This window comes from Dendrobium catenatum, unplaced genomic scaffold (assembly GCF_001605985.2).
Source record: "Dendrobium catenatum unplaced genomic scaffold, ASM160598v2 fragScaff_scaffold_821, whole genome shotgun sequence".
Classification (NCBI taxonomy): domain Eukaryota; kingdom Viridiplantae; phylum Streptophyta; class Magnoliopsida; order Asparagales; family Orchidaceae; genus Dendrobium; species Dendrobium catenatum.
Window position 1 is genome coordinate 389,621 of NW_021319283.1, and position 27,348 is coordinate 416,968.

Here is a 27,348-nt window from a genome sequence, read left to right on the forward strand (position 1 = left end):
CGGCACTATCAAGTCCGAGCTTCTTCTTCTTCTCTTTTTCTTTCGACGATCTAGGATCGTTCTCGGACGGCAATTAAGGCCGTTGGCTCTGATACCATGTTAAATCGGAGAGTTTGAGAGGAAAAGCTTGAATTTTATTAAGCAATCTACTCCCTATTTATAGATCTATACAAGGTGTATCGATAAGGAAACAAATAACTCTTATAATAACATGAATATAATTATTCCTAAATTAATGGGAGGAATTAATGCAATCCATGTAGTCTTCCCACGGATTACTGTTTACAGTCGTGGATATCTTTGGGATCGTAAGGTTGAGATTTAACAGTATCCATTTATATTAGATTTTGCATAAGTTGACTTGCGACCTAAACAACAAAAGAGATGTTTGATTGCATAAATTCCAAATAAAACAAATTTTCAATCAACCTTCTAAACTAAAGATAGATCATCATTCGGTGTATCCTCATCGAATATAATTTGATCATCCACGTGAGTGTCGGCTAGTTTGCAACCTAAAGGTTTAAATTCATCAAGAAAATCAATGACATGTTTTTTTAAGATAGAGAATTTCCTCTTTTGACATAAGCAAATTCAATACCAAGAAATTATTTAGGGTGCCAAATATCTCCAGTTACACTACAATTCTATAAGTAGTATTTTACTTGGCCCTTTTTCATTGCTTACAGAGGGTAGTATATCATTTACATATATGGATAGCAAAATTAAGCATATTGTTCTATATTTATCAGAGATAGAATAACAGTTCGTATTTCAAAGGCCAGTTTTTGCAAGAAACTTATAGAGTTTGTAAAAACAAGCCCATGCCCATAAGTAGCCTTCCAAATTAAGCATGTGTATGTCCCCTTGAGCAACATACCAAGTTGGTTGATTCATATATACATCTTCATTCAAATCACTATAAAGGAAGAGGTTACTAACATCTATTTGCAACATGGCCAACCTAGAATGATAACCATAGATATTAGAATTCTGATATAGCTAGGTCTGACGATCGAAAAGAAAATATCAATAAAACATTTCCCATGGACTTAAATAAAATCTTTGGCAAGCAGTTGAGCTTTGTATCACTATCAATCAATAAAGCCATTAAGTAAAATTTTGGGAGTGAATCTACAAGCAATTGGTTTGACATTACAGGAAGGTAACCAATTCTCATGTTTGTCGTCTATGAAGAACGTTCATCTAAGCATCCATTGTTTATTTCCATAGAAGACATAAAAGTGCTTCTAGATATGTCCTAAGCATAGATTTAACATTTAAAGACAAGGAAAAACAATGATAAGTTGGGATAAATGATCAAAGTTCATGAATGAGTGAATAGGATGAAAATAGTTAATAATTTACGACAATTTAGTGCAATAGGAGATGTAGCTCTGAAGGCACGATTTAAGAGGGAACTTCGATAGAAGTAGAAGAGTTGATAATATTTATATCCATTTTGAATTTAGAAGCACCCAAGGAAGATACAACGAGTACTACTAGAAGAGATTCTATCATGCGGGTAAAAAAATTAACGAAGGAAAATTAACCAAACACCCATATAATAAGAGAAAAAAATAGGCAAATTGGGAGAGCAAATGTGGATTGGGAAATGATTTTTGAAAAGCGCAGAGGACCACAATCAGTAAGGTAAGAGGAAATTAGGATCACATGTTCCCATAATTGGTGTGGCATATTCATATGAGACATAAGTGTCCTAACAACATTAAAGAGATGACCATGTGTATGTTTGGTGACTTCATTTTGTTAAGAGATATGTGTCGTCTAATTAAGAATGTAATTTTTGAATAAAGAACTATGGAATTGGGCTTGCAAGTATTCTAAAGCATTATAAATGTGCAAAACTTTTGGTGAGGTGTAAAACTGAGTTTTAATTTCTTAATGAAACTTCTGAAATAAATCAAAGGGCTTCTCACAAATATTTTAAAATATACCCAAGTAACTCAAAGAAGGATAATCAATAAAGAAAATAAATAGTTAAAACTTAAGAGAGCTTGAACTCATAGCATGATTCAAACCCTAAATATCATAACGAATTAACTCAAAAGAAATAAGACAATAGTTAGTACTAGATGATGAAAATGATATATGACGACGTTTTCCCAATTCACGAGCAAGGTATTCAAATTTAGAAGGAAGAGACCTAACAAATTCTTGATGTCGAGCAAGTAAAGGATAGTCCAACTGCAATGTCATTGATAAGGAGTAATAGTGAAAGCAAAAGTAAAAGAAGTATCAGTTGTTAAGTAGTATATGCCTCTAGATTCATTACCCCTCCCAACAATCTTCATTGAGCTGAGGTCTTAAAAGACAATGCGTAGAATAAAATGTTACAAAATAACTATGGGGAGTAAGATAATGAACAAAAAAAGATAGGATCCTAAGAGATATAATGACTAGGATAAATATTATAGAATAATAATGGGTGGTAGTAAGACAATTTAAAAATAATAAATTTACTAGAAACTAAAGAGCATAGAACACATTCTAGAGAGTAAGATTTAGGAAGGGTGGACAATTCCTTTCCAAGGATAGGGAACTATTGTAATGATGAAAGGTGGCAAAGGAGACATGCAACAATGAAAATAACTATTGGTATATATAATGTGGGAAGATTCTCTTGAATGAAAAATCCAGAACTTACTAGTAAAGGCAATAGTACTAAAGCATAAGGAAGAGATTCCCTTAGAAACTAAGTGATAGAGAGAGACCTTCTAATAAATAATCGACCATATTCATCCAGAGGGATAGTAAGAAAGCTTGAACTAAATGAAAGAAAATTAAAGTTATCTGTGGATATATGTTAGGCAATTGACAGATAGCTATATCAATCCCACAAATATTCAGGAGGATCATAGTGAAACTACAGTATAGGCATAAATTAAAGAGATTTTTATAGCCACGACCACCACCAATTTGTCCTCCCCAACCACATCTTCCTCTCCTGCATTGTGAATTAGAGCAAAGATAGAGTGACCATGGGTCAAATATGAAGAATTTGATAGTTCAGTGATGCAAGAGACTTGAGATAAAGCTTAGTAAAGTTTGCATGATAAAATAAGCCTTTAATTGAGATTTTATACCCTACAAAAAGGGATGAACTCAAGAAAATAACTTTGCAACCCAAAATTCTTAATTATATTTTTGTTAGAGAACAATATCAATAGTGATGAGATAATATTGGAGCAATTCATCATACTTCCATCAATATGTCATAGTACTCTTGAATTGGCAAGTTCTTCTGTTGGAGAGAAAAATTGTCATAATAGAGAGTGTATATCTAGAAGGTATTGCTATCTTAAAAATAAATGGAATGAAGAAATTCTCATAACTTGTTGGCAATGTCTTGAAATATGATAACAGATGCAATGAATAGTTCAAGGTTCTTAAGGAGCCACACTAAGTAAGAACAGCATAATCAAAATCTTGCTATTTGAACAGGTTAAGGTTTGCTATCTGAAGGGCCATCAAAATGATTAAATTTTCATGTGATGTGACAAAGAAGCAAAGGGCTCTAACCATAGAAGAAGCAAAGGGCTCTAACCTGAAATTTGATGGAGATATAGTGATGGAGAAGGATTTCACTTAATTTAGAGGAGAGATAGCAATCATAACACCTATGAGAGATGTACAACAATCTAAGAATTATATAAATCATGTCAAAAAATCAAGTCTAAAATAGGATCATCAAGTGCATATTGGAGTAGAGCAAGTGTGATCACTTGGGCATGCAAGGAGAGTCCCAAGTGTTCTTAGAGCAACCACTAGCATGCAAAGATGCATGCATAGATGCGTGCAGGGAGTAGAGGCACACCAGTGTAACACAAGCATAATGTGCATACGAGTAATGCAGCATAAATGCGAACAATTGGAGGCATGCAAGTGTATGATGTTGTCAAGCACATGACAATAATATAGTGAGCGAGTACAACAAGTAGAGAATGTAGCACACAGGCAAATATAGTTTGCGAGAAAAGTAGGCAAACAATAGACTGGGGAATTGAATGAGAATAGTGTGCGCAACAAGGGGTGAATTAAATTGCATGGTGTCGTGGAAAGGTAGGATGTTTTCCAAGTGAGGGTATCTAAAGCTCTAGGACCTAGTACTATGTTAAAATAACATAATTAAATGATTTAATCAGTGAATATTAATGCCTATTTATAGGCCTACATGATAAATAAAAATGAAAGTTGGGGCATCCAGAGCTCTAGGTCTAATGCCATGTTAAAAGAAAAAAATGGCTGTTTTATTCATTGAAGAGTACTGCCTATTTATAGGCGTACATGACGGAATAAATATGAAGTTAATAAAGAAGATAATAAAAGTTGTTGAGAAGAAATCAACATAAATCTTCCCAAAACATATACTCTCTATACATAATGTTTTCATAATATGTTAAACCCAACAAAATGCAATCTTTCTTGGACAAGAAATTAGCACATCTTCCAACCCATAACTAGCATCAAGCCTTTTAGTTTGCCCATAGAACGTCTATGACAGCATGACCAAAAGTGAGAGAATCTGAACTCAATATAAGAACTAAAACTAACAAATAAATACAGAAATGGAGACGGGAAGCCTCTTAAGTGAAGCATACCAGAAGAAGAGCTTGCCCTAGGAAATCTCAAGGGGATTTTTCTCCGGGAGGGAGAACTACTTCGAAAGATAACATCCCGAGCGAACCCCAAATGGAGGAACGAACCGGAAAGGCTACAACTTGCAGAGAACCCACTGCAAGAAATGCAATCAAAGGCCACGCTCAGTTCGCATTGGCGGCATACTGGCACTTCAAGCGGTGTGAAAAATAGAGATTTTGGGGGACTTCACCTTCTCGGCGGCGACGAAATTATTTGCATTGCCTTCTTTGTTGAATTCTCTTCTTAAATTCGCAGGGTGGAATAGTTTTCTTCCTCTCCCGCCTCCCGCTCTTCCCCTTATCTGATATCTCTGTTCGCTCGCCATAGGATTAAGCATCCGTTTAGGTATACACACAACATGACATTCAAGGACTTCACCTTTTTTTTTTAATCAAATTAAATATTAAATTTTTAAAACACTTATTTTAAAATATTTTACACGCATTTTTCATCAAATAAAATAATTCTTAAAAATATATATTTAAAGTTAAGAAAAAAAAGACTTTGCTTGTTTTCCATTTTATATTTGCATGGGAAATTTATTTTTTTTCCTTACAATAAATTTATAAGTCTTAATATCTTGATTATTTTATTATTTTAACAAATATTTTCTAAATAATTTTGGAATTAAAAAAAAAGTCTCAATTTTTATATAAAAGCAAAGTGCATAAAAGCTAAAACCTCCAATTTAATTTGAACAAGAATTTTGAATGCATCCTCTGCTACTATAGTTAGGGATTGTTGTTGGAGGAGATGATGCACATAGAAGTAATATGAGAGAAGAAAATAGGGATCATAAAAGCTTCATTTTTCAATGAATTGTTCATTCTATTTTAATTCTCCAATTTCTCGTCTTAAGAAATTGATTGTTCTCTAATTTTGTCTAGTCTATGTTGGCGATGATGAATAATGCAACAATATACCCTTAGTGTCGTAATACAAAGATAATGATGAACGAAGTCCCCATAAAAAATATCAAAAATTTAATTTGATATGCTTTTTTTTTGTAATATTTTTACTTACTTATGCACTTCTCATAATGCTGGCTTGATTTTTTTGTTACATGGTGATGTGCATATGTATGTTTCTCCCGAAATATTTTCATTGCAAAATACTTTCATTCTAATTTTTAAGAAAATTTTTAATTTTGGATATCATGTTGATGAAATTGCAATGTTTTTGTCTTTAGTGAATTTTTGTGATCACACCAACAGTCCAAAAATTTAGCAATTTTTTTTGTGAATGTGGATAATATCTTGGGCCACCTTCTTGAATTTTTTTTTTGAAATGAAAATAATATCATTTGATAGAATAAAAAGTTTATGAATAGTAACTTCGATAAATATGTCATTTGATTTTTTTTGCTGACTTAAAAAATTTACTCTTGTATATTTTTCATACTGAGTTAAAATTTTGTAAAGATACTTCTATTGATGTGTAGATGATGCAAAAAATGAAAATTTTATCAACATAATTTTTTCTGGAAAAATCATTGAGTTGTTGTTGGTCAATGATTCACACACTTCATTATTTTCTTAGAAAATTTTATTGAAGCTTCAAACGAATGTATTTTCTAGCGTACTTGATGTTGTCAGAAAGAGAATTCTATGAATTATATCCTTCAATAAATTTCTTATATATTTCTCATATTTTTATTCTTTTTATTTATTACTGTACCATTCTTATATAGAAATATATATACATCTCAAATATCGTAAAAAAGGAGCTTGATTTTTAGCTTGGTATTAGATATCAATATTGAGAATGCCATGTATCAATGTTGGAGTTGAAGCCTTTGGAATCATTCAAGATGGATTATACTTGAGATAGAAGTCACATCCTTGGAAGAAACTTTAAAGGGAAAGAGATCTCCCAAGTCAGGGAAGGAGTGTAAAGATTTGAAGGATAAAAAGAACTTCAAGAAATACATGCAATGGTTATGAAGACTATGTTGCTAAAGCATATGACATAATATGTCTTCTCCCATTCAACATCCTCTACGTTTTTTAGCATCCAAATGTCAATTCCAACTCACTCACTAAGCTTTGCTCTTTATAAATAATTGAAAAGCCTAATCTTTTTCTCATAGCAATTAAGCAAAAATTTTAAAAAGGATCATATCTTTTGAAGGTAGAGGCATCAGTTTGAACTCCTCTTTAATGATATCAAATATAGAATCCCATAAGCACTATGACTATTGATGGAGCATGCAATCCAAAAAAGGAATCCATTCATATCAATAAAGGTTTCAGCACACACAAAGTCTCTACTCTAATAAAAATCAATCATCCTCCATGCTCTCCTCCAAGATAGTTCAACTCAACCTTATCAAAGATGGAGACGAAGCACGTTGCTTGAATCAGGTTATATTTGTTTTTGGCTTGGGGATGTCTATTTGTGCCCTAATAGGGGGATTGAGGATGTAGTACTGAGAGAGAGCTTCTTCGACATCATCAATTTGTTCATGGAATTGGTCAATGAGGCAAAGGAACCATCATTGGAGGAGACTACTTCATCTGTCATGCTATGTCGTCTCTCAAGAATAATAGCCCCCGTAGAGGGAGGAAGGACTTGGAGGTTGAGGTGGGGGAGATTGGAGTTATTAAAATGTTAATTGGTGGTTTGGATTAGGATGGAAGTAGGGGAACAACAATTGTGGTCAATGAGGAAGGAGGGATCCATGATGATGGAAAACCAAGATTTTGAGATGCATCTGAATGTGGTGATGGATGGATTTGGCTGGAAGCCAAAGAAGAATGTTAACGACTAGATCATCTGGGAGGTAGTGTGTTATGTCTCTAATTATGTTCTTCGACATCACCGGTGTTTTAGTTTTCTTCTTGGATCAGTTGTTTAGTTCCACATAAGTGAAAAATATAAAGGGATTGAGGGAGAAGTGGTGATGTCATAGTTCTATTGAATTGTTCCTGGCACTGAAAAACTCGTTCACAATTAAGTTGCATATTTAAAATGCAATGAAAAATGTGTTGACTAAATGCGTTGTACTTTAATTTTCTCTAGTGTAAAAAATAAGGAATTATTTATGTTATACATATATATCAATAAAATACTTTTTACCTATATGTACATTTAGCATACAAATTACTCAATATATATATATATATAGTCATCTATGAACAATTACAAAGAAAAAAAAAATAACGAGCACATTTGTTCGATACATATCCTTAATAATTAATTTTAACTTAATAGTAATATTCCATAAAAAAGTTTAATCCATCCATTCTCTTTTATTTTGACATATATTATTTAAAAAACTTGATACTTAATTAATATTAATTTTATTATCTTTATTTAACTCCATTTTTATGATTTTTCTTTGAATTTATTTTCTATTGTTAAAAAAATAATAATTTTCTCAAATTTAAGCTTACAATCTATATTATCATGTGATTATTTAATATTCAATATAATTTAAGCTACTTAGTAATTTTAATTATATTTCTTATTTTATGGGCAATTATATTAAATTTATTATTATACAAATTCATTTTCTATTTATTTAAATTACTTATTTGTTATATTTATTTTTATAATTTTTAAGTTATAATATTATAGTATCACTTCCAATATATATTTGTGCCCTATATTTTTAATAATATGGTTGGCCATATTTGTACAATATGATATTTGTGTCCTAATATTAATATCAAAGCATCATAATTTTCGAGGAAAAACAAAGCTATGAAAAACCCATCCTCCCTTTCGTTGGCCAGTTCTTATCATCGACCTCAAGATCACCCCATCTCCTTAAGCCTTGATAGGTAGGCCTCCAAACAATAATGCAAGATGCAAATTTTGTTATTTTAAAGGGATTATATGTAAATATAAAAAAAGTAAATAACATATATTTTGATGAAATGTATAAAAATATCTCAAAAGATTTTTATAAAGAAGTATTTAATCCATTTTTTAAAAGGTTTATTTGTATTATAAGACGTTTAAACAATTTTATTTGAAAAAAAAAATATTGACATGCCTAATTTAAAATGTTAAGATTTAGATTTAATAGAGTAACTTTACTCTAGTATAAAAATGACCAAAAGTTCCATAAAATCATATCTTGTTAACTAAAGAGTTAGAGATAGAATTTAGGCTTCCTTTAGGATACTTTTTTATTGCTTTTAAAAGCAGTGGCCAAAAGCTGTTTCATATGAGATAGTTTTTTTAATTTCCTAGGAAGTATATACTTTATTCCTTCCATTAGATCATTGAATTACTTTTATTTGCACTACTCACGTAACTAAGCTTACAGTTTGACATAATTTTTAATCTCCATGTACTAAAACTTATAGCTAAATTAATACGTATTTGATTCCAAAGTCGTATGAACTTTGTTTTTGACAAACTTAGAATCAAAATAGTTTGGTTTGATGAGATGAACCCAATGGTATAAAAAATGCTTTGATCAGAGTCTAAACAAACCTAAATCAAGTGGTTAGATAAATTTCAAATACTTAAAAGTGCTTAGTCTAATGCAGTCCATATGCTTGCTCATATACAATGGAGTTTACATAAAGTGTTCTCATTGTCTAATGCTTTCTTGAAAACATAGATCTATACATCACCATTTGATGTGTTTGAATTTAGTTTAGTAGTTTTGGCGTAATGTGATTTGAATGTAATTGTGTTAAATATTCAAACTATTATGCCTAAATGTTAATCACTAATTAGCTAAGATTTATCTATTTATTGTACAACTAAATTTTAATATAGCTTTAAAATGCACATTGTGTGCCCAATTTAGACCTCACCCTACTCTTCTTGGTGTTCTCTTAAAATGCTCATAATCTACCTTAGCCTAACCTTGACATTTAAAGGCCTAACACCTTATGTAGTTGGATTATGTGATCCAATAGAATATTATTTTATAACCTTACTTTATTCTCTTAATTGAATCAACATCTTATCATATAATGTGGCATTCAACATCATTCTTTAATTTGATGCATTTGTGATGCCTCTTTAGTTTGGGTGCTTGTGGCACCTCTTAATTGAGGCACATGTGGTGGCTCATATTGTGACATATTTAAGAAAATTTTCTCTTCTTTTTCTTTTTTTTTTTTTTTGGAAAAAAAATTATAAAATTTTGTTAGCTTCCCCTCCTCCCTCGACAAGTATGAATACACACAAATAGTGAAGGAAAATTGCTCCTCCTCTCCTTATAAACTCTAATTTTCTTCTCTTAAGAGACATCTTCCTCTATCTTTTTAAAGATAGTGTTTGATTCCCTATTAATGAGATCCACTAAAATGTTGACATGGTTAGGCATTGCATATCCTCTTTATATGGTCCATTGCTCCTCAACATAGAGTAATGCATTATCATTTGGAATTGTAAAACATATGTTCCTCCATATTTGTATAAGAATAATTTAATTTTATGGTAGATTGGCCCTAGAGAAAATTAAATCATTTATGTCTTTGAGGCATACTTGATATCTTTAAGATATTGTTCACTGGTATGACCAAAGTGATATAAATCTTGTAAAGCATCTTAAGTCTTATAGCTTATGAAATTTTTTGGCCTAAATCTTGCAAGGTATCCTAAGTCTTATAGCTTATAATTTTTTTTTTAAATAAAAAAAAATTGTACCTTTATAGATTTTAAGTTTTTGCAGCTTTTGGAGAATCTGATAAAATTGTACTTTTTAAAGTTTTTGGAGAATCAAAGAAAGCTATATATTATGAGGCTTTTGCCTTCTAAAGTTTTTAGAGAACTAGAGAATCCTATATTTTCTAAGGATCTCAGCCATCTGCGGGTCTTGGTGTATATCTATTTTTTTAGGCTCATGTATTTTGAGATTTTTAGATAATCCTAGACCTTTTTAGGCTTATGTCATTTGAGGTTTTAGTTGTACTTATATCCTATGATACTTATGCAGTTTGAGGCTTATGCACTTTGTTTTTTTTTAATTATTATTTTACATCTTCTAAGGCATATGTCTTTCGAGGTTTTAGGTGTACATATACCTTTGAGGTTTTATGCCTACTAAGATTTATAGAATCAAATAACTTTTGAGGCTTGTGCCTTCTTAGAATTTTAGATGATCCTATATTTTATAAGGCTTTTTTCTTTTGATATTTTTAAATTAGTGGGGACATTATCAACCACTTTCTCATATGAAGTCTTTCTAGTGAAGAGCTTATCAACTTTTAGCTTCCCATCATGGTTATCTCTTAGGTGTGCCTTCTAGGGGTTATTAGTGTGGATTTTATCTACCACTTGCCACCAAGGATCATATTTAGTGAGGATTATATCCACTACTAACTTTTAATGAAGGCTTTCTCATGGGCATTGCTTGGAAGGGATTTTTGCTAGATGTAATATTATTTATAAAAAAATAATATTAATTTAGTAAGATACTAACTTGAAAGATGCATCTTTATATCCATTATAAATCATGATAAAAATTCTAATGAGATGAGAAGCTCAATAACATTAAATTGTTTCGGTGATGAAGTATTCTATCATACAAGGGCAAATATGTTTTGGAAACACTTGTATTCAATACATCTAACAATTTTCTTGGAATGACTCTTATGATATTCTCTATTTTAAGGCCAACATCATGTGCTTCTATACAATGGCCCTAGTGAATTAGAGGTTCAATTTCTTTTGTCGATTAAAAATACTTTCTATCAAATATCCTCTTAAATAGTGAAAGTAACAATATTAAGACTGGCATTAGTCATTGAGATTCTTTAAAGATTTTGGCCATTTGAGGAATTAAGATATCACCATGGAGTGGATGGTTTGGGCTAAAAAAGGTGAGAAGTGTGTCGCTAAATTTTTCAATGCTCACATTTTTTCGTTGAAGAGACAGATTGATTTCTTATTATGAATTTTTATATTTTCTTGAGGATTATTTAAATCTCTTTTAATTAGTATCGATTGTCTCATTAGTAATCATTTGTACTTCTACTAATGACTATTTCTTACATCAATGATGAGTAAAAGGTCATGCAAATACCTCTAAAAAATACTTTTTTTTAGTTACTTCGAATCCAATCTAGATTTTTTTGAATGTTTCAAAAGAGAATCCTTCAAAGTATTCTTTTAGAGTCTCTCCTTAATTTCATTGAATCCTAGAATATGGGAGGAGATCTTGACAAATCTTCATTGACAATGAATTATTTTGTAAAATTTGACGAAATCATAAAATGTATGAATAGTTCTATCTGAGAGAGAGTAGATCCATGTGTAAGCTTGTCCCTTAAGAGCTATGAGAAAGACAAGATAGAGGACTCCATGAGAAATATGGTAACCATACATTATGGTATTATAGTGGCCAATGTACTTAGGGGTTTATAGTACCACTATATAAATCAATTACAAAAATGAAATGTAAACCCTAGTAGAATAAGATGTTGAAGAATTGCATGAGTTTGAAAAAAAATTCTTGTATGTTATGCAAGGACTAAGTTGGTCCTTTTCCTTCAAATGGATTTCCTCTTTAACGAAGGATTGAAACTCATATCTTAAAATATCATGAGGGTGTCCATACAGTGATATAATTTAAGGCCCCCATGACTAGTGGAGGATTATAGACTGGACAAATAATATAGAAATGATTAGTTATATTGTTAGCTTTCAGGAGAACTTTATAAAATTATGGTTTAGATGCAATATGAGGAGGTATTGCCGGAGTGACATCAAATGGAGCAAGGCCAAATTATTATTGATTTTATCACAGGAGAATTCTATTATATCATGCTGATGACTTTATTATCCAGCAGTCTCCACTAAGAGCTTTAGGATTTTAACTTGAATTTCTTCCATCATATGCATACTTTCTTGCAAAGTGAGGCATGAGTGGTCTTCACCACCAATATTGTGTTGTCCTTGATTATGTGATTGATTGCCATCCACTGTAAAAATATTTATAGTATGTTAATTGGGAACGATTTATTAACTTGATATTCATGAAAAAAATTTAATTTGGCAAGTAGTTAAGTAATTATGCCTAATATTGATATCAAAATAAATAATAAAAAACATAATTTATTAAATTATATGCACTACATATAGAAGATGATTAGGTCTCTTCTGATAAATTTTTTTAGCAAAATATCCTAAAAGAATTATTTTCATATATTAAGTGCTTATTGTGCTTTGCTTTTATTCAATAGTTGTCAATCAAGACAATAATTCACAATTCATATAAATTGTTAGAATAAAGAAAAGCATTAAGTAAATAGTAAACTAGTATTCCAACTGAAATGCACTAAATTAGCTTGAGATTTATAAGAATTACAAACTATCATTCAAGCATTCAACATCTAAACAATAAAAAGAAAAAGAAGAATATTGGGCCTAATACTAAGGAATAGCAAATATCAATACGGTTATTTTAGAGACTATATATTTTGCTCGGTATTTTGCTCATCTGTTTAAGAAGAATCATAAGAGATTTTGAGGATATAGGACTTGCACTGTGCAATATTTCTTAGCTTTTAGATCAAAATGTATATATAATTGAGGACCAATAGGAAGAATGAAATTTCCTCCTTCATGATGTAGAGAGCAATGTTATCAACCCAAAACACTAGCTTAAAATTTATCCCATAAAGCCCACTGAAGCATCTAATAGAGTATACGTATTCTCCCATTCAACATCCTCGAAGTCTTTCAAAACTCAAATGGCAATCCCTATCTCACTCACTAAGCTTAGTTCTTTATCAATAACTCAAAGGCCCAACCTTTTTCTACATAAATTAAGCTAGCATTTATGAAATTAATTATATCATTTGAAGGCAGAGGTATCAACTTAGGCTTTGTTTGGGATGGCTTTTTTTCTGCTTCTTAAAGCAGCTTTTTAGTGCAAAAATTTAATTTTTGCAGTAGAAAGCTGTTTTAAGAAGCAGAAAGAAAGTTGTCCCAAATGAAGATTTAAACTCCTCTTTAATGATATTAAACCCTAGAATCCCATAGGTCATTGTGGTACATTATTGGTGTTTGTAATCTAATAGATGATTCCATTCAGATCTATAGAAGTTCTATCACACACAAATCCTTTACTCAAATTAACTTCAATCGTCCTCCATGCTTCTCCTCCTAGTGAGATCAACTAGACCTTATTAAAGTAATTTGTTCTACATTGTAGTCAATTCTCTTGAATTATTTTTCCTAGCAATTTAAGATTAACAGTTTTCACTAAGTACTTAATATCTGCATTATTTTTAATTAGGGCTGTCAATATTTGACACGACCCGAAAATTCAACCCGGACCCAACCCGGAAATCCGGGTTGGACACGACCCAATTTCAAAACTGGTCGGGTTCGGGTTGATCCGATGGGTTGTCGGGTCAACCTGCAAACCCGTTTAAGTTGAAATTGCTTGTGCTGCCTCGCCTGCACGCGAAGCTGCCCTGCCTGCTCGCGCACCTCCTGCTGCTGCCCGGATCGCCCTGCGCTAGAGGCTGCCCGCGCGCACACCAGCGCTTGCCGAGCTCACCCGCGCGCGCACCCGCACTCGTCGCTCGCCGCTTGCCGCTCGCCCGCATTTCGGGTCCCGTGTCGGGTCGGGTCAACCCGGCAACCCGTCGGGTCGGGTCCGGGTTTGGATTTCCGACCGCTTCGTAAGTTCTGTATTTACGAAAAGTCGTTTCATTTTGGACTAATTCGTTCGTCCATACGAAATTTTTTTGTACATAACAAATTGAATTTCATACGGTACGAACGTAATTTCGTCTGTACGAACAGTCGTATTTCATTAAATTGATCGGTTTTAAATTTTTAAAAGAGGGATTAATTTTTAATTACCAATCCACCCCCCTCTTGGTTAGCCGCTGGGACATAAGCTTAGGTTAAACAACCTAATTCATATTGAACAAGTTTCAACAAGATCTCAATTGTCAACCAATTGGTCATTAGCATTTATCTTATCATTATTATTTATTATCTAAAGTTAATTTATACGTGTCTTTCAATAATCATTTAAGAGCCACTACCCTTTACCCATCGGTGTAATTTAGTCAATCGGCTACAAGCTACAACCAAAATTACACCACCAATCTTTTTATTTTAAGAAAAGCCCGTCAACCAACTCTCCCACATAGGGTATTATATTTTAAAAGCCAATGCATATTAATTAAAGTGTTAACTTCCAACTTTCTTTATTTATATGTAAATATCATATTTATCATATATCAATCATATTATTTGTTATAGGTAAGTCAATATAATATATGAAAAGCAATAATCTATGAAATATAAGAAAATTTATACAATGTTTGTTAACTTAAAAAACTCATAACTATTAATTTACCTAGTAAAAATTTAATATATTAATTTCAATATATGTATAATGATTTAAACTATAACATACTAAAAGTTACACTGTAAAAGTTTGTTAAAATTTGTAATTTCGCAATTTTTATAAGTTTGGCCAAATTAAAATGCATAAAATGTAAATACAAAAAATTATTGAAATAAGAGGTAGCATAATGATAGTCTATTTTGAGAAAAGCAAAATTTTTAGCTAGACTGATGGATAAAAATGGCTCCAAATCCTCCAAACCTAAATTTCTCTCTTCTCTCTCCTCTCTTTCTTCTTTTATTTTTCATCTCTTCTGCTCTCTAGCATAAGGAATGAGAAAATTGAAAAATGAAATGAATTTTTTTTTTGTATTGGATAAAGACTTTTGTAATAAAAATATCTTAAGGACATAAATATAATTACACTAATTATTTAATTATATATATATATATATATATATATATATATATATGGGGCTCCAAAAATTATATAAAAATATTCATAAATTAGCTAAGCATGTTTAGAATGATCAGATGAAATTGATTTGTAGAACATACACCTAACGATCTTAAAAAATCACTTGAACCAATATGTGTAAATTTTTTACACTACCCATAAAATTAAGAGAAAATTATCATAGTAAAAAAAATAATAATATCTATATTATGGAGAAGATAATTTACAAATTGGACTTATAACGTCTCTTAAAATATTATTGGAATAGTTCAAAATATAGGCTATTACATTACTAACTTAAAATACAAACCCTCTTCTTACTATAAGATATTTATGTCGCATATCAACTCAAACATTCCATTCCTACTATAACATCAAACTCTTTCAATAGTAATATAATTAATTATGATTCCAACATCTAGTTTGAAATTTTTATTTTCCATTTACAAATTTATTTAGTAATCAAATAATCCTCTATGAGCAATAAGATAGACATACTCCACTACAAGAAAACTGACCATTACAAGCGAATTTTTCAATGGAACTGGTCGAATTTTGTCGACGATAATGAGGTTTTCCAATGAATTTTTTTCACCGATATAAACTGCATAGGAAACTAAAATAGGTGGTTTATTTTCGGCGGTCATAGCCGCCAAAAATAAAAAAAATAAAAATTTATTGAAAAATGAAGCCGCCCAGCTGCCTGGCCGCTTGGCTGCTTCCTGTGTTGCCTATTTCCTGCTCGCGATCGCCTGCCTGCCTGCCCGCTACCCTCCCATGCTTCCCACTGCATGGCCAAGGTCGCTTGCGCGTCTGCCTCAAGCGATGCCTACTGCCCTCCCATTCTGCCTGGCTCAGCTGCCCGCCCATGCTGCTCCTGGTCGCCTTCCTTGCTGCCCGCTTGCTCCCCGGTGTGGGATTCAAACTAAGTCCTAAAAAAACTTCGAAGACTCAACCAGTTTGCTGGGAGGGCAAATGTGTTAAAACTGTCACACTTTTCTTTTTAAAATATAATTATTAAAAATCATCAAAAAGCAGCCGGAAGTCGTTACAAAATCTACCAAAAATTTAGTCGAAAAAAAATTTATCGTAATCCGTTGGAAAACCGCCGAAAAATAGTCCGCCTGAAAAATCCGCTGGTAACTAACGATTTTCCTGCAATGAGAAATACCTAGCTAAATTATATGCTGAACAATTGTATTTATTTGTCTTTTGAAAAAAAAAATCATACTAGCTATGCATATACTATAACTAAATTATAGGAGATCATTTAGCTAGATATTTAATACTTGACCCATGTTGCTAATAAATTGTTCTCAAACAAAATAAATAGAGCTCAAATGAATCTATTGGATCTTCAAATTGACATTTGAAATACATAAAATTCATGGCAATTCTTAACATGTTCTCAAGTAAATTTGGGTGCTTGAGATATTTAAGATAATTATTAAACTATATTGTTTTCATTTACTCGCACACTTTCATTATTAGTAAGAAAATAGTACTTATAGTTTATTTCTAAGCATGGTAAAACAATTCTATATAAAAAATTCTAATATGAAGAAGTATTCATGTTTAGACACTCCATCATATTAATTCATTGCACACTTCTTCAAAGGAATCAAATAGGGCATCTCCCCCTAAATTTATACTAATAATTTTATAAATAGGACAATTCACAAATAAAATTATAACTGTTTTATAATACACTACTAAAACTTCAAACAAGGTAGACCAATCATTTAAAATAATTATGTTAATGATTTGTTTATCCCACTTTACTTAATTTTTGCACCTTACTATATATATGATATGTCCTTATTGCATCCATTGGCATTTTCATCAATACATTAACAAAATGTTAGTTTTTTTATCAAATAGTAAAAATTCAAACAAGGTAGACAAATCATGTAAAATAATTATGTTAATGATTGTTTATCCCACTTTACTTAATTTTTACTCCTATTACTATATGATATTGTCCTTTTTTGCATCTAGTTTATCAATACATTAACAAAACAAAATGTTAGTTTTTTATCAAACTATTTTAACATAATGTGTGAACTAAAATCTAATTTTAGAAAAAAAGAATTTGCTTCCACAGTCATTTTCATCAAGTAAAAATTTGACACATTAGATGCTATTCAAAATACATTAATTATAATTTGATTTTTCTTTCTCTTGTTCACCATGTTCTTACTTTCAATCATCTTCAAGTAGTTTTGCCCCATAATTTAATTATTATTATTATTAAGTGATGAATCTTTCTCAATCCTAAGTGTGAAGTGTAAATTGAGAAAAATTCTAAGTCAAAATAAATTTTCTATATGAATTTCATTAGTTGTAGATGAGGAGAGGGTGGAAGGAAGAAGGAAAGGGCCATGAGTTACCTAAATATTTTAGTTAAATACCATCTTATTGATGATGATGATGATAATGATGAAGAAGAAGACAGTGAGAAGGAAGGGATGGAAAAAAGATTGAGGAAACTGGGGCAATGGTCATGTCAAGGAATCTATAAAAAGAAATTATAATGGATTTTTGGGGATTTGAAATGACATTAATGCCTTCACAATAAACTCGTGAAACCATAATTTATGTGAAATAGTGTATATTAATTTGTGAAGGAATAAATATTATCATGAATAAAAATATGCCCAAAATTATTTTTGTGACAAAAGAAAAGTAACTTATTTATCCCATCACAACAACTTTCTATATAATTGCAATGATATCTTCATTAAATTCTTTTGTGGCACATTTTGCAATGGATAATTTTTTTAGATGTTTCTAAATAAACTCATTTTCATATTTATTTGAGATTAGATTAAATTTTTTATGCAAGTTTGTGCTAATCAATGACATTCTTGTAGTGCGCCAATTCTTATGGAAAATCATTATTTCTTAATTTATTCCATAATCTATCATAGGGGTTTATAAGGTAATATACTATTAATGTGATTTAACAAAACTAATAATGATCTCCCTTTCCTTATTCAATATCATTAAAAAATAAAATTTTCTTCTTGTATCATACTCTCTAAGCTTCTAGTCCTCCACAAGGGTTACTATCCTACAATCTTGTCTTTTATGCCTATGTTATTGTACCCATTTATCGTGCTATTTTGGTGGTAAAATCCAAATACTTATGATTCTATAATAGCCTAAAGAGGCTACTTAAGTTAATAAGCTATAAACTTGATTGAAATAAACTAACATTATATAACATAATGTTTAAACATAATGCTAAAGAGCCAAGAAGTATTGAAATATGATGAGTCATAAAGAAACATAAAAAAATCAAGCAGGTAGAGAAACAACAAGATTTATATATGATTTAACTTAATTCAAGTTTACACTTATGGATCATAAGAGAGATCTGATCTAATAAATAGAAGTCATAAAATTTTTACAAATTAGAAGAATATCTACCAACCTTATCTTTCACTAGAGCCTAGACATAAATTTTACCATCAACTTAGTAGCAACTTTAACATTGACTTGCAACACTCATTACTATCTGAATAAATTGAGAGTCGTAGTTCTTTTTATTCATTGAGCTTTGCCAAGAGGTAATTCTATAAGAGTGATCTTTTCTATTACTTATTCTATGATCCTTTTTTAATAAACGAGGCTGAGATTTTGCTAAAAATTAATTTAAGAAGATATTCAAACTTCTATTCAAAAAGTAGCTATTTCCAAGCATATTCCATAAAATGTTACTTGACTTATTCAACAAAATATAATTCAGATGCTTTGCTTATTGCCACATAATAAATACAAATGTCCACCTAATTAGTCATAAATTTAATAAATTTATGTCAAACTTTTTCCAAATGTGAAATTTTTAAGAATGAATCATAACTTCCTCTTTCTCTCTCTCTCTTTCTCTCTCTCTCTCTCTCTCTCTCACACACACACACACACACACACACACACACACATGTTAGAAATAAAAAATATTAAATTAATATGACAAGCATTAATGAATAACAAAAGTGCTTTCGGAGAAAAAATCACATTAATAAATTTATTTGAACTCCATAAATGATCAGGGACTTGATTAAGCGAATCATAAATTATACCAATATTTTGGGCCAACTAATATGTATTCATGATTCTTTATATGGAAGAGATATTTAAAGGGGTCTAAGTTCTACATGAGTTAAAATATTAAAGTTATTGGCAATTCTACATGTTAAGTTTGAAAGTAATTTCTTAAAAATTTAGTTTTCCTTTTAGTTAACCCGAAAGTTTGTAAAATTACATTCTTTATGAGTCACCTTAAATTCATTATATTTTGGAAGTCAAACTCATGTATTATTTAGCATAAAGTCAAAAAATAATTTTTTTTGCTCCCTATCATTTAAGTTATGATACCATGATTGATTTTTTACTTGTATATTTTGTGTTAACTCAATTTCAATATTGAATTGGATAAAGTTATACTAGTAAGTTCTTCAAGTCACAATTATCCTTTTAGTATTATCTTATGTAAGTTGTCTTCTTACAAACCTACATATTATCTATAGAATTCATAGTTTTTATAAAACCTTCCCCACTCCACTATTGGATATGTTCCACATTGAATTTCAATTCTCACTATATATAAAGTGAATTGGACAGTAGTCTTAAAAGATTCAACTTACCAAATTTACTTTATATGATTATGATTGATTCTAACTAACTTTTCGAATTACTTGGGTTTTGAAAAAAAAAAACCCCAGCCATCCTAAGTGAATAATAGAGATCAATTTTCATATGATACTTAGTTGCATTCTTCTAAAGGATCAAATGAGTTATGAGCTCAATAGATTATGTCTAGCATAAAGAAAAATATTCCTTGATTATTATCAGGCAATCACTTATTCAGAAATTTTATATGTGGCTAATAGTTTTCACTCTCCATCTCATCATGAAAAACCCTTTCTACTCCACTTAGCTCTAATCGGGTGGCTGAGGTAGAAGAGATCATTGTTGGGAGATATAGCTAAGAGGGACTATAGTTGGCAGCAATGGGAGATTCTAGTCAAAGGAATCATAGTTGGCAGGCGATGCAGATCTAAGGAATGATAGTCTACCAATGACCGAGGTCGAAGGGATCATAGTTGATTAGTGATGGAAGTTTAAGGAATGATAGTCTACCAATGACCGAGGTTGAAGGGATCATAGTTGATTAGTGATGGAGGTTGGAGGGACCGTAGTCAGAGGTTGATGGAGGTTGGAGGGATTGTAGTTAGTGGGTGATGGAGGTTGGAGGGACCATAGTTGGTGGGCGATAGTGGTTGAAGGGACCTTAGTCGATGGACGATAGTGGTCAAGGGATCGTAGTTTACGGGCCATGGTAGTTAGATGGGCCGTAGTCTCCTTGGGTGATAGTGATCAGAGGGATCATAATCAACTAGCTACTGTGGTCAGAGGGATCATAGTTTGTGGGCGACGGAGGTTGGGTGAAGGCCCAGTGATGGTTGCTAGATGAAGGTTTAATGGTAATATTGGGGCAGGGGTCCAACAGCGATAGGCCTAGTGGTGAGGGTTTACCGGCGGTGGTACCGGGGTGGCACATTGGGATACTTCAAACCATATATCTCTCTTGTGTCTCTAGCTCAAGGTCTAAGCCTCCAAAAGTCCAAGGCCCCTTTGTTGTGGGAAGTTGGGGTCAATTTTTAGATTTTGATAGTGGCATGCTCAATAAATGTGAAGAAGATTCATGGTAAATTTGGAGTGTTCTATCCAATGGTCCATATTGATTCCCTTGATCAAGGATTATTTATAAAGCATTTAAATACCATAATGATGTCATATTTATGCAATATTAGGCTTGTTAGGTTCATCACATTGAGTCACTCCATTTGAATATAAGAATTCTATATTTGGATATCATTGGTCATCCAATTAATGCATTAAAGCTTCCAAATATAATTCAATCCCTTGATTTGGGCCCATTTGGGCGCAAATTGGTTTGATTTTAGTGTTGTTGGGTTTGTCTCATCTAGACATTCAATTTTAGTATAAGTTCGCTGAAATTGGAGTTTGGATATTCCCAATTTAATTTTGAAAGTTTCCAATTTAGGTATACATTAAGATTTGTGCCTAATCAAGGCCATTTTTTGTGATGTATTATTTGTCCCCCAATTTTAGGACGTAGAAACTAGCAGAGTACAAAATACATGTATGAGCCTTTCAAACAACTTGCAACTAAAAATAATAATTTAAGGCAAATTATGAGGTAGAACCACTCTCTGGATACCAATATTAACCTTTCTCAAGGCTGTGAATCAACTAAAATGCCCTTGATCATAATTTTACCTTTTCTTGAAATTGGGATGTCGACCAAAGTAATAAATGCTTGAAATATTTCTTTGCTAAACTTTAAATTTTCTTAAAACCAATTGTAGAGGCTTCAATTAGTTTTAAAAGTGCCAAAATTAAGTTCAGAATATTGAAAAAGGGCATGAGCAACCCTAAAAATGTCTAGAATAGATTATTTGGGCCTAAATCAGTCTTAAAGAAGGTTGGCGACCGAACTAGCTGCCACCTGTAGTTGGTAGGCTCCTTGCATGCTTGGCTTGAGCATATTGGGTATGCGTACAACATGTGTTTGATTTATAATTTTAATTTTCTTTTTAATTTTTCAAAAAATGTAAAAAATATAATCTTGAGTCCAAAAAATTCCGAAAAGTTTTGGTATGACTTTCAATAATAATAATACTCATTATTACTATTATTTATTTATTTAAATATTTTTTATTTTTATTTATTTAAAAAGGAAGATATGTTTTTATTTAAAAAGTTCAAAAATAATTAAAAAAATCTAGAAATTTCATATTTTTTCCCATACTTACACCCCTTGTTGATCAAAAAATACCTGCCTTAGGGGTTGGGTAAAAACATGACTTTCTAGAGTCTATTTAAATATTCTCCTATAAATTGAGTGAAAACAAACTGGCAAAAATTTTGAGGTCATCGACATTGGAAGTTGCCCAATCCTCTAGCGTAGACTTTGATACTTCTATAGGACAGTCTTAGCCCATTTTATAGAGGAAGGTTGAATCTTGCACTAGAGGACTGGGCCTTTACCATCGTTGATGGTCTTTAGACTCCTACAAAAAGTATAAAGGACGTCAAAAGTCGTAAAGGCCTAGTCCTCTGGCATAGGTTTTGGTCTTCCTCTATAAAAGGGGTGAAGACTATATCCTATAGGAGTATAAAGACTATCAAAGATGATAAAGGTATAGTCTTTTGGTGTAGGCTCGATGTTCCTCTATAAAAGTATGGAAGACTGTCCAATAAGATTCCATAGATTATTAAGGCGATATAAGCCTAGTCCTCTGGCCTAGGGAACCTAGTAGTAAGTATTAAATGTCGTGATGGCCATCAAAGCCCGTTCTTCTTATGCAAGGTACCAAGTGGTCATATATTAATGGTGCGAATTAGAGGGTGCACTGATGATGGTAGTCAGCTGAAGGGCCAATGATTGGATTTTAGGAGGTAAAGGGATGATTATAATGGTTGAGAAGAAGATGCACTATAGTGTTAGTAATGTGAAGGGATGATGATGTTGTTGGTCAAGTTGCATTTATTTAATGGCAATTGAAATCTAAACTGAAAAAGGCGTATAATAGACAATCTAATGAAGGGGGTAGGGTGGTGTGCCTATGGAAGCAGTTTAATGGCACATTGACAATGTTCATTTAGTGGATAACTAATTATTATAGGGATCCAATCTTTCCTTTGATAAGGATTTGAGAGAGATGATTTGAATTGCTACGTTGAAGAGGTCAATAGAATCCATCAATGATGTTTGACCTATCTAAGGTTGTTTACTAAAATATCTCTTGATGGCGTTAATCTATGTGGAATAGTTTGAGAGAAATCTATAAAAGGGTATTTTACTAACCCAATGTTATTTGTCAGAGCATTACTTGAGAATGTTAGTTTGTTTGAAAGAGGTCCAAAAAAATTTAACAAAGATGTTTGACTTATCCAAGCTTGTTTGTCAGAGCGTGCTGGAAGATGTTAATCTGTGAGAGAGAGGTCGGGAGTAATGATATTTGACCTATCCGAGAGTGTTTTCCAAATCATTGCTTAATGAAATTAACTTATGTGGAAAAGCTTGAGAGATATATAATAAGGGTATTTGACCTATTTGAGAGTATTTGTCAAAATATTACTTATTAATGTTAGTTTGTATGGAATAGATCATGAGAAATTCAACAAGGATGTTTGAGCTATCCAAGATTTTTTATTAGAGGGTTGCTTGATGATGTTAAAATTTATGGGAGTGGTCAGGAGAAATACAATAAGAATATTTGACCTATTCGAGATTATTTGGCAAAGCATTGCTTGATGGCTTTAACCTACATGGAAGAGTATGAGAAATTCTATTAAAGGATGTTTGACCTATTCGAGATTATTTGTCAGAGTATTGCATGATAACATTAACCTATTTTAAAATGAATAGGAGACATCAACCAAAGATGTTTAAACTTTTTGATATTATTTGTTAGAGCATATCTCCATAATATTAACATGTGTGGAAGAGGTCAATTGAAGGAATCCAACAAACATGCTTGTCCTATCCAAGGTTGTTTGTTAGAGCAAAAATCGAATATGTTAACCTGTGTGAAAGTGGCAGATAAAATTCTCCAATGATGCTTGACCTATATGAGGTTATTTGTGAGAGCGTTGCTCGATGATGTTAATCTATATAGAAGAGGCCAAGAGAATCCAATAAGGATGTTTGACCTATCCAATATTTTTTATTAGAGCATTGCTCGATGATATTAACCTGTATGTAAGAGGTCAAGAGAATTCAACAAGGATATTTGACCTATTTGAGACTGTTTGTCAGAGCGTGGCTCAATAACATTAACCTATGTGGAAGAGGTCAAATCGAATTCCTTTGGGATTGATTGTATCTTGATTGAGAAGGGGATAATGTCATATGTTTCTTGAATCAATGGTAAAGATTGGTTTGTCTTTAAACAATCACTGCCTTTTTGAGATTGTGACTATGATCTTGCTCAAGAAGTAGAAATCTAGTTAGGGACTATGTAGAGCAAATGATTTGCTTAAAGCCTTAATGTATTTGTTAGAAGCTTTATGATAGATGGTTGCTAATAAGATCATCTTTGGACATGTAATACTAGAGGGACTTACTAACCATAATCATATTTAAGAGTACAACCAAGGTTGCCCCTAGTCCAAATTTGCTTCCTATTATAGTAGCAATGGTTGTTGGTTGATAGGTAATAAAATGAAGTATGTTTCCTATTATAGTAAGATTGCTCTCAATATTGAACAACTTCTTTTAGACCTGATAATAGATTATGGTAAAGGGACTACCTCACTTCAATTGTGCCCAAGATGTTGACATGAATGGCTTTTTGAGGTTACAGCCCAGGCAATAATTGTTTCCAATAGACTGCGCCAAATTGTTGCATGCCGAAACATTCATAGTGGTAGAAAGATATAGAGTTTATCACCTCAATTTTATACGAACATCTAGCATACAAATAAATAAGTGAGAGGGGTTGTATGATTCATAAAAGACACCAAGAAATTTACATGGAAAACCTTGAAAAGGAGAAAAATAATAGGGCATGACCTAATTAAAATAAATTTTCAAGTGTTTAAAGTTGAATACAAATGATGTCCTTTCTCTAGGAAAGGCCTTGGATTAATGTAGCAAATATATATCATATAGAGCACATTATATGGTGGGAGTTAAAATAATCTATCGATATGAGAGTTGTTCTTAACATATGGTTGGACTTTTAATTTGGTTAGTAAGATCATAGTTAGGCGATGGAGGTTGGGGGGCCATAGTAGGGCGAAGATAAAGGGGACCATTGTTAGATAATAGAGGTCGGAGAGATTGTGGTTAGAGGGACTGTAGTCAGCGGGCAACAGAGGTCATAAAGATAGTAATCTATGGGTAATAATGGTCAAAGGGACCATAGTTGGTGGGTGACAACAGTTAGAGGGACTATAGTCGGTGGGCGATGATGATCAGAGGGACCATATTCGATGAGCAATGGAGGTCAGAGGGACCGTAGTCTGCTAGGGATGGAGGTCAAAAGGATCATAGTCGGCGAACAACTAATGTTAGAGGGACCATAATTTTTAGATGTCGGTGGTCAGAGGGACTATAGTCAACAAAAAATGGTGGTTAGAGGGATTGTAGTATATAGGAGACCGAGGTCAGAGGGATTGTAGTCAGTAGGAGATAATGATTAGAGGGACCGTAGTTGCTAGGCAATGGAGGTTTAAGGGACCTTAGTTAGTGGGAGATGGTGGTTGAACAGAACGTAGGCGGTGATTGATAGAGGTCGTGTGAAGGCTCAGTGATGGCTGCCATACGTAGGTCAGATAGCGATGGTTGGGCAGAAGTCCAATAGTGGAGACCTAGTAGTGAGGGTTCATCGATGGTGGTGATAGGGTGGCGCTTCTGGATGCTTCAAGCCTTAGAGCTCTTTTGAGTCTCTAGCCTAAGGCTTATGTCTCCAAACGCCAAAGAAGTGAGAGTCTATTTATAGATTTTGAAAATGGCATGCTATGTAAATATGAAGAAGATCTGAGACAAATTCGGAGTCCTCTATCGAACAACCCATGTTGATTCCTTTAATCATGGAGCTTTTATTAAGCATTTACGTGCCTTAATGATGTCGGAATTAAGAAAATTTAAGATTATTAGATTTGCATTATTAAGTCACTCGATTCTACTATAAGCATGTTATATTTAGATATCACTTTGTCATCCAATTAATGCACTAAAGCTTTCTAATATGTTTTGGTCCCTTGATTTTTGCCCATTATTTAGGCTTAGATTAAACCAATTTTGGTGTTGTTGGGTTCTTCTCATCAATATATTCAATTTGAATATAATTTTGTTAAAACCCAGAGTTTGGATGATCCCAATTTAATTTTGGAAGTTTCTAGTTCATATATGCATCTAGATTCATGCCAAATCATGATTTGGGTGTGTATCAATAGCATGTGGTCTCTGAAAATTTGGCCCCAGCCTCCCCATTGCTTTTAAGGGGAGTTTTAATGGATTAAGTTTATTGGTAAATTTTGTGAAGGTAGATTAGGTTTATAGATAAGACATTACATAGAGATTTTTCCCTTATTTCACAAGGACTTTATAATCTGTGTTCTTATTTCCTATAGGCTCAAGCCCTTATATTTAATTACCCCTCATAGTAGTAAGTAACTTTCGATTAAGGCTATTCATCAATCATATACATAGAGATACGTATTATCTGGCATATAGTAGCAGTATGAGCATTTAGAATTTGAAGGTTGATATTTAAAATTAAAAATTTCATCATCTTGCACTTAAAGTAGATAATGGGGAATGGAAGATGGTCTCGATCAAGATCCCATGGTTCCGTCATCCAGGTTCATCATGGTCCTTTGTCTGCTTAGTTAGATGAGGTAGTCGATCCAACCTAATAGAAGGATCCTTGTCAGCAGCCATGGGTTGCTTCGTCCAATGACACCTTGTAGACTTGGGGTAGATATTTGTCTAAGGGGAGAAATTTTAATATTCCACATTAGCTAATAAAGGAATTTTAATTATATCCTATTAATTTATATCTCAAGGATTTATTGCCATTGGGGAGCATATGAACTCTAGCCATGACCACAAATTAGTGGTGTCATATAGTGGCAAACTACCCAATTCAGAGGGCCCTGATCATAACTATTTACCTGTGGTGCCATTTGATGGCAAAACCCTCGGTTAGAAAATACGTGCCACATCCCTACTGGTAGGAGACTGTTTGAGAATGAATCTTAGTGATATTCTCAACTAGACATTAGCTCTTTATGAGCTGAGCTTATTTTCAATTTGTTCACCTCAGTAAATTGTTATAAAGGATGGATGAGTTTTACTTTAAGTGATCGATAATTAATTTTAATTTTAAATATTTAGGTTTTTG

General features: G+C 32.3%; 1 protein-coding gene across 2 annotated transcripts in view; it reads right to left on the reverse strand.

The window, feature by feature from the left end:
* LOC110106034 (uroporphyrinogen decarboxylase 1, chloroplastic) overlaps positions 1–5,022 on the reverse strand; it is a 31,667-nt gene extending 26,645 nt beyond the window's left edge. The window contains exons 1-2 of one of the 2 annotated variants that reach the window (XM_020835755.2): positions 4,853–5,022; positions 4,623–4,756 (exon numbers count right to left, since the gene is read on the reverse strand). In XM_020835755.2, the coding sequence (XP_020691414.1) occupies positions 4,623–4,756; positions 4,853–4,881 (163 nt within the window). In that variant the 5' untranslated portion in view covers positions 4,882–5,022. The remainder of the gene's footprint in view (positions 1–4,622; positions 4,757–4,852) is intronic. The other variant, XM_020835756.2, reaches the window with a different exon arrangement.
* Positions 5,023–27,348: the final 22,326 nt, after the last annotated feature.